The sequence below is a fragment of the Tuber melanosporum genome (assembly GCF_000151645.1).
Source record: "Tuber melanosporum whole genome shotgun sequence assembly, scaffold_50, strain Mel28".
In the NCBI taxonomy this organism is placed as follows: Eukaryota; Fungi; Ascomycota; class Pezizomycetes; order Pezizales; family Tuberaceae; genus Tuber; species Tuber melanosporum.
The window spans coordinates 444,699-453,723 of record NW_003299096.1 but is presented as its reverse complement, the minus strand read 5'-3'; the positions used below and the strand labels follow the sequence as shown (position 1 = coordinate 453,723).

General features: G+C 48.8%; 1 protein-coding gene; it reads left to right on the top strand.

Annotated features, from left to right (window-relative positions):
• Nucleotides 1-5,098: 5,098 nt before the first annotated feature.
• GSTUM_00008972001 (uncharacterized protein) lies at nucleotides 5,099-8,184 on the top strand. XM_002840410.2 has 6 exons: nucleotides 5,099-6,043; nucleotides 6,108-6,441; nucleotides 6,502-6,639; nucleotides 6,696-6,920; nucleotides 6,993-7,516; nucleotides 7,580-8,184. The coding sequence occupies exons 1-6, from the start codon at nucleotides 5,673-5,675 to the stop codon at nucleotides 7,767-7,769; spliced, it is 1,782 nt and encodes a 593-aa protein (XP_002840456.1). The 5' UTR covers nucleotides 5,099-5,672; the 3' UTR covers nucleotides 7,770-8,184.
• The last annotated feature ends 841 nt before the right edge of the window (nucleotides 8,185-9,025 follow it).

Here is a 9,025-nt window from a genome sequence, read left to right as displayed (position 1 = left end):
ATGGATGGCTTCTATTTTTCAGTCCGGTTGAACCTCACATATTCCTCTTCTTCCCGTTTGTTAAGTCTGCCATTTCAAATTATTTGATGGGGTATAACATCAAAAGCACTTCTCGTCGGTGGGGATTCTTCAAAGGGAATAACACCCGCTATCTTCATTTTAGGTGGCAAAACGCAGGAGGACTCACAGCTATGTTGCTATTATTACTTTCACCCACAGCACATCTATTGCTTAGGGTAGCCACGGAAACCCGGTTCAGTACGAGCGGAATAAAATTGCATGAGAGCATGGCTTAGGTGCGTTCAAACATCATATCACATTCCGCAGAAAAGAGTCGGAAAACATGGATTAGGGACACGAAATCCATTTGCTCAAACCACCAACACGCTCCAATCAGAACTCCAGAATCCTGTGTCTCATTCCACGATCTCTTTTTGCCAGACACCCGTGAGTATCCAATCACTCAGCGCCGGGTGTTCCGGTTCAGCGGGTGCTTTTCACATGAGAATCTCGAGCGGCCACGGAATTCCTACAGCGGGCGGCGACCATACCACCATGTTTCTCCGTGGGACCCCACCGCGTGTAAAACGCGGCTGGCGGGGTGTCAAACATATGGTGAGGGATGTCTGCAGCCGGAGCACTTTGCCCGGAAAATATCGCTCAACTTCGACCCCCAAGGGATTTTCAACCACGGCTCCGATGAGGATCGTGACTCTACCAGATATAGTGGATGATCATCTACGTGTTGGCAAAGAGGAAATAGGAATATCTCAAGCTTTCATGGAGATGTTGGGGTTTAGGGGTAGGTCAAAATTTTGGTAGGGATGGGGAAATGTCATGGACATGTTAACTGCTATTGGTTTCCTGATCAAAACCGATTGATAAATATTTGCCAAGGGATTAACCTGAAATGAGGCCACTCTTGGCAAATCTACATACTATTATCATACTAAACGCGAATGAAGATCTGCTTCAGGTACTCGAGTACTCGTACATACCGGCCAAGACCAGAGGGCCAAAGGATTACCCGACAGACCTGCCAGAAGCACCAGAATCCACAAATGTGAAAAGATGCTCCTGCGGCTGAGCAGATACCGGTACTTGGCCCAGGGGTTCGCAAAAAATACATGGGAGAAAAAATCCGTGCATATCCGAGCGCCCCCATACACGTGTACTAATTCGCAACCCCTGTTTTCCGGGTATAGCCTGTGAAGAAAAGGAAAGGGATTTGGGAAAATGGGAGACAGAATTCTGGAGCTCTGATTGGAGGGTGGGTGTCTCGAGCCAATCGGTTTCCCGCGTTTCTGGCCCTAGCTTCCCGATTATTATTTTTACCCATGGCTATGCTTATCGACAAGTGCCGTGCGGCCCGCACCCACGCAGCCACTTGTATCAAAATCGGAATGTGGAAAAGAATTGCCGCTACCTGTATCCCAATCCCCGAAAGTTCCCCTTTCAAAAATCCCCGTGGCCGCTGAACATCATAGCACTACTTAGTCAGCCTGAACAACGTTTGTCAGCCCGTCTCCTCCAGATTCCAGACTTCCGACCACCATAACGCAGATCCTCCTACCGCTCCTTCCTCGCTACGAGCTCGCGAGCTCACCGGGTTAGGCTACCTATAGCTTATCTATAAGCGAACAGGGCTATAGCACCCTGCAACTAGCGAGAGCATAGAGTATAGAGTTTCGTCAAGACGGTCATATATCCGAATCGAGCTTGTTTTGTGGCAGCTTGTGTGTGCCGCAACAACTACAGGGAACGCTGGGGTTTTGCTAAGCGCAGTACTGTACTGTACTGTACAAGTACTGTGCAAAACTTGGCGTGGGTTGCAAATTTTGCGCTTGAAGTTGGTCCAATATTCGGTGTGGTGTAAACAATGGCCCGCCGTGAATACCCTATGGTATCCAGGAATCGCCTCCGAGACCGTGCAAAGAGCACCTGCGCACATTTGGAAAAGCAAGTGTCGTCCCATTGGTGATAAGGACAATTCAAGTTACGACCGTCTTAACAAAACCTCCCGAACCTCTCCTCCTTATGTGACCTGACGTCCCCACATCTCGTTCGCTTCCGATGGAGAGTCTCACATGTGAGAGAGCAGGCGTGGTAGCGAGGATCACATTGATGTCGTCTAAAAATCAGGTGTGAACTAACTACCGTAGCCTATCAATTGGAATACCCGGCGCCTGCGCCATCGCCACAATTCCTTCATAATATTATAATATCCAAAACTACTCCTACGAGTACAGAATTGGTACTAGCGCTGTAGAGCAATAGCCTATATCACCTCTGATATATTCTAGTGATAGCAATCGCTCTACAAGTGCTCGTACAGTACCGTGGGCGCATCAAATCACATATGCATGGTCCTGCGGGAAATTGTGGGACGGTCATTCGGGGCCAACCAGCTAAATATATTTTTGTTCCGCTTAATGAGCTCCTCCCTTGTATACTCGAGTAAGCAACTTCGGGATTATGCTCGAGGATATCCGGGTTTCAAAGTCCACAGGTGAAATACGCGTGTGTTGTCCTCTAGAGGCAACAATGAGAAGCAGCTCGTACGGCCTGCGATAAACTTCCTTTTTTTGTGGAACTGGGGGGTTAGAAAAATGGAAACCGATTGGCTCGAGCCACCCAACGCTCCAATCAGAACTCCATTTTTTTACTGCCGCAGGCTGTACGAGTACAAGGTGCGGACATCTTACCGGCGACGGCGCCCAATGTGAACGACTACCAGAAGGCAAAGCCGAGGAATACCGGTACTGTAAATATCGATAACGCCTCTGGAACTTCCCGACCCAAATGCCCCCGAATCACGTGTTTCGACCTCGATTCTTAAACCGGTGAGAATGGTCTGCTCGTGGAGTTACTGTGCTTGGGGTTCCTACGGATGGAGAGACGAACTACTCACCGTGGGCTCTCCTACACTACCCTATGGGGAATCTGCTTCGTTGAGATTCGGAAACCCCCAATGGGAACTAGGAATGAGGCCAGAATAGGGGTTTTTTCTTTTTCTCTTTTTTTCCCGGGGATACGGAATTTTAGGATATTTGTTGCTTGGGGAGCTTTCTAGGCTATCTTGGTGCCGGACGAATGCAATCACAGATGGGTGCGGACAGCTTAGCCATAGGCGAGAAAGACTTTTCCGGTTTGTAGTGGTTAAAGTTCGCATCTTGGCATGAAGGCAAGGTAGGTACAGTACTGTACTCGAGTACGGTACTCGTACTTGTACCGTACCGGTAGGCGGATAGCCACTCGTCCCAGGCAAGAAGTACTAGTACCCAAGCAACAACGAGGCTAATTTTTTCTTGTGCCTCCAGACACACGGATTATTGACCATGCTCGGGCGCCGGTGTGTTTTTTCTGATCCTTGTGTTCGGGTAGACATGCATGAGCGCGGACCCGGGAAAAGTTTGGATGAGCACCAGTGTCCGAAAAAGGGATTAAAGAAACACGTACTGTAGTGAGAAATCTAGGCGTATCTGAGCTCTAGCGTGGAATATGCCTAGCCTGTTTTTAGGTACTACCTGCCCGGGACAGGCACTTTTGAAGTGGTGTGGAATGCCATACTCTTTTTGTATGTACGTTAGTAAGAGTACCGTAGTGCAAGTAGCCCCTAACAAGAAAGGAAATTTGAGCGAGCACTACTCGAGTACGCATTCCCCTGCGTGATTGGCAGAAGGGGCTATGTGTTACAAACGAGGCAAGATAAGACAATTGAGAGTGGGGGTGGAAGTGTCTCCCTCAATCCCTCTCTACTCCTTCAACTAATACCGGTAGTGTATCCTTTAGTATTGAATCATATAATATACCAACATTATAAATCTTCATTCGGGTTCCTGCCAAGCTCAACCCTCTAGACCGCCCGGGTTTCATAAGATGGGAGATGGCGACTATGTGGTAGTGTCGTGGTTGCGATTGTTGACTAGCGTATCACGAGATATGGCCATTTTGTCAGGGAAAATTAGGGCTGGTATCATAGTCGGGGCGCGGGAGAAGCGGTAGGCATCACACTTTCCCATTGCTCATCGCCAACGCACGGAGAGGGATGTAGCGCCTGGAAACATGGGAACTGTATGAGCATACCCCTGTAGATAGTGCTCGAGTAGCAGCATTATTCGGCTCCAGGCCAATCTCATTTGGCATTGGATAACGCGGTTCCTACAAGCACAAGCATCATTACGTTAAAGTACAGTACTGTACGCTGTATCGTGAGGAAGTTAGCATTAACATTCACCATCAATCTTCTGCACGATAACAGATTCCTGGATGTAGTCCTTGAAAAGTTCTGAAATCCGCCGGCACTTGGATTTTAATACCACTGACCGGTATTGTGCATAGTACGAGTACTCGAGCACGGTACTATGCTTGGAGTTTTTTTGCTGCTGACTTGGACCCTGAATTACTGACAGCCTCGGCAAGGTCCCTTCCCTCTCTCCTCATCATCACTTGCGGACTGAAGTTCGGTGGGTAAGCATCATTGTCAGCGTGGCGGGGGGGGGGGGGAGGGGTCGGTGGTGCCACCAGTTCTGGTCCACCGGTAACTGGGGCTGGGGAAAAGTAAAAAATGGGAAAAGAGGAAGGAAAAGGAAAATCCTGACCCGGGGGTAAGAATGTCCAGGATCATCTACCGGTATTCTCGCTTCAAGCTACGCGTAACATACTTTCGAGTATTGGACGAAAAGGGCCCAATGTTTCTCCGCACAGATGTCTTTTTTATTATTTATTCCATCCTCCTTACGAGTACTCGTACGGTACGGTACGGTAGTCTGCCACGGTCGAACTGTTTGGTGGTTTAAGGGGTCGACAAAAGTCGTGCCCACCTCCATCAGGAAACTTGTGGTATTTATATGTGGACTAAGCCAGATTAGGAAGTTCGAGTGATAGCTGGTGAGCACTTTTTTGGTGACGGCAAAGAGTCGGACCACTTCTGAAAGGAGAAGTGCGGTTACTCTGAACTGAGAGCAATAGGCTGGGCGAGAGGATTTGTGTTACCGGGCGCTAAATACCCTTACACCCGAGTACTGCACGATGTCTTTTCAGTCAGCGACTCTCTCTACCACCCTCACCCCGCCTTTGGGGAGAAAGACGAAATAAATAAACATCCTAGTTGCATGCATGGGTCCATCGTCGTGCAATGGACTCGACCAAAATAGGTAAGCTAGGTAGGGGAGTAGCGGAAGCGAGAAATACGGGGACAAAACTCGCATGCCTGCTAGGGACGTCTTCAAAAACCATCATCCCCCCCCCCCGGTGATCGCCATTCAAGAAATTTAGGGAATTACCAGTGCACCCTTCATATGCTAGATAGGCTGGCCAAAGGGAAGGGGAGAAAGGAAGGACAATCATTTTAACCACACCAACTACCACCACCATTAACTACTACCACCACCGCTGCAACTACTACTACCGGTACTGCTATAGTTAACTCCGGTACTTCAACAACAGCAGTAACGCCCCCTCAAACTATAATTCCCCCTCCCTATACCCCGTCTCAACCTTTTTTCAATCCTCTCCATTCGGACTATTTTTATTTTGAACAATTGAACTTTTTTCTTTTTCTTTTGTTTGTTGTCCAACTTACTATAACTGTGGGGGAACGAAAGAAGAGGGACTCCTGGGATATCGGTGAATTTCAACCTGGACAGTCAGGCCGGTAGGAACGAACGGATATGGCGGGGGAGCGAACGGTTGGGGAGTTGACCACACCGTATGGTAATGCTGTTGGAGATGGCTGCAGTGAATCGAGGGCATCGGGTGCGGGCGGAGGCGACATCACACCTGCGAACACTTTCGAAATGTCGCAGTACTCCCATACGGCCTCGTTATCATCGTGCGCTCCGCTATCGAAAGACCAGAAGTACATCCGGACCGTTGCTCACGTAGACTTTACCAAGGCGTTGCTGGCACAGAAGCCGAGTCCTTGGACAAAGTCGATGCTCAAGCTGTACTGCTATCTGTTCGTAGCATTCTTGAATTCTTGCATTAACGGGTACGATGGATCCATTATGGGGGGGATCAATGCTATGTCGACATATCAAAGGTTAGTCTTCCTTGATCGTCACTTTGCTGGCGGGTCCCAATTGTGGTTTACTAATCATCTCTAGATACTTCAACATGAAAACAACCGGGTCATCAACCGGCGTTGTTTTTGCGATATACTCCATCGGGCATTTCTTGGGGTGCTTCATTTGCGGACCGTTATCGGATAGTTGGGGTAGACGTTGGGGAATGTTTAGCGGGGCGCTCACGGTGATCATTGGAACTTGCGTGCAGGCACTTTCGACGACACACGCCTCGTTTATGGGCGGAAGATTTATTTTGGGGCTTGGTGCCGCCATATTGACCACTGCGGGGCCGGTATATGTTGCTGAAATGGCACACCCCGCTTGGAGAGGAACGATCACTGGATTATATAACACCTTCTATTGTGTTGGTGGAGTAAGATATACCTTTCTGACATGTGCCCTGATTCTCACAATTCTAACGTTGAGAAACTAGCTTGCGGCGACATGGACGATGTACCGAACCCAGTATTGGGACTCGGATCTTTCCTGGAGGCTCCCCATATGGCTACAATCTGTGGCGTCGGGCACAGTGTTACTGCTGTGCCTTTGGTGTCCTGAAACCCCTCGTTGGGTAAGTTTTGACCGCCACATGCTGTCCTCTCCACAAAAACTAACCAACCATCGCAGCTGGTATCAAACGACCGCAATGAGGAAGCAATCCGAGTCCTAGCAACCTACCATGGTGATGGGAACCGCAAGTCCCCCGTCGTGCTTCTCTCGTTCAAAGAAATGTTGGAAGAGATCGTCCTCGCGGGCTCCGACAAGCGTTGGTGGGACTACTCCGAGCTCTTCAATTCCACAAACGCAAAGTGGCGAATGGTGTGCGTTGCAGGAATGGCGTTCTTCGGTCAAGTATGTTTTACCCGTTTCCCCCCCTCTTCCCTCAACAATGTGATATCGAGAGACAAACTAACAAAACCATAGTGGTCCGGCAACGGCGCCGTAACCCACTTCCTCCCAGTCCTCCTCGACAACGTCGGCATAAGATCCGAAACAACCCAACTCTTCCACAATGCAACCCTGACCGCCGTCTCCTTTGGCGCGGCAATTGTCGGCTGCGTCCTCGTAGACCGCGTGGGCCGTCGGGTAGTCCTAATGACAGGCACGGGCCTGTTCGTCGCCTGGTGGACCGTGATCACAATCTTGACGTCCTACTTTGGGAAGGAATCCAACACCAACACCGCGGGCAGCACGGCTACCATAGCTTTCATCTACCTTTTTGGAATCACTTACTCGGTCTCATATACGCCTCTGCAAGCGCTGTATCCGGTCGAGTGTCTGAAGTACGAGACCAGAGCTAAGGGGATGGGGGTGTTCGCTTTCTTCACCAACATTGCTACGCTGTTCAATTCTTATGGGATTTCTGTCTTCATTGGGAAGACCAGTTGGGGTTTTTGCTTTCTTTACATTGCTTGGGACATCCTCGAGTTGATTGTCATCTATCTTTTGTATATTCCCTTCTCTCCTGCCAACACCCTTCCTTCGTGCGGTCTAACAGATGCGGTGTATAGCTTTGTCGAGACTCGCGCGAGAACCCTCGAAGAAATAAATGAGATCTTCAAGGACCCTATGCCACGAAACAAGTCCTTACAGAAGCACTCCATTATCGTGACGGAGAGTGGGATATTGTACCAAGGATTAATAGGGGATCAGCAGAACCTCGAGTCCCCACCACTACCACCTTCAGAGCAAAAATTTTGAAAGTGTTTCGCGGAGGAAACGAGTTTACGTTTTTTTCTTCTTCTTTCTTTCCCGTTACCCTTATCCTTATCCTCGCTTATTCCAATGAGCGGGCTGGGCGGCGTGCCAGGAGTTTGCGTGTTGTGTATGTGTTTTGTATCATCATATCCCTTTTCTTTTCCCTTTCTTCCGGCGCGTATGGGGGTGGCTTTTTACTATTGTTGTTGTTGACAGCGTTACAAAAGCCCTAATAATACTACTCTTGAATGTATATTCTGTACCTTTTTTCCTTTTCTTTTCCTTTTTTTTTTCTTCCTTTTTCCTTTTTCCTTTTTCAGACCCGTGTATCCGTGGTGGTGGTGGTGCGTCGGGAGTACCGTATCTGTCGTTACCATAGCTTGTACAAGTAATATCAACTTCAACACTTGGTCCAAAACCCTCTCCTGATAATCGGCGAAGATAGATTAGCCTCATCCTAACACTTACCTGAACTCGGTATAATATTATGATCCGCACATATACAGCCTTTTCCAGGGTTATTCCCTTTCAGCGCAGCAACATATTAAGGGGTGGGGGGGGGAGTTAGGTGGTCGGCTCGATTGATAAGCCCATCGATACAAGTACTGTACTCGTACTATACATATCATACATACTAGAGAGAACAAAGGTCCGGATAATTGAAACCTCAACCAGTTACAGTTTAATCCCTTCTGACCGCCAAGACGTTTGTCCAAATAGACCCCCCTTCCTAATATCCGAGAAAGCCCTAGAATCAAAAGCACCTCGGGGAGCACACACACACACCCCTCCGGGGGGAAGGGGGCGATCAGGGACTACGGTACGGTAAACCAACCCCGCTTTGACTTTACTCGTAGTACCGCACGGTGCTCATGTTGGCTGGGAGGAGTTGACACTGGATCAGGTGGTGGGGGTTGAGACCACCACCACCCCCGTGTGGAGGAATCTGAGGCTGGAGGTTTTTTGCACCAGCCGTTTAGCGAGAGGGGGGAGTCAGAGGGATGGAAAAGGTAGCGCTGTGAAACCGAATGGGTTTATCAGTTGATTGTGATGGAACTAAAAATGGGGAGGGTGTCGTGACAGCTGAATGGGAGGGATCACAGTTCGATATTTAACCAACTGATACCCAGTAGGGTTCCACATCTCGAGTTTTATTATTATTATAGTCTAGAGGCTCGCGATATTGTGCCATACTCGAGATCGCGATGGGGTGATTATCTACTTCGATTTCGCATTGATAAAGCATCCCTGGTAACTAA

What these genes read in the sequence shown, in the direction of transcription:
- GSTUM_00008972001 (XM_002840410.2), top strand. Translation starts at nt 5,673, where the DNA reads ATGGCGGGGGAGCGAACGGTTGGGGAGTTGACCACACCGTATGGTAAT. An exon ending in GAATGGCGTTCTTCGGTCAA is followed by an intron (nt 6,921 to 6,992) that starts GTATGTTTTACC and finishes ACAAAACCATAG; the next exon opens with TGGTCCGGCAACGGCGCCGT. An exon ending in TTGATTGTCATCTATCTTTT is followed by an intron (nt 7,517 to 7,579) that starts GTATATTCCCTT and finishes TGCGGTGTATAG; the next exon opens with CTTTGTCGAGACTCGCGCGA.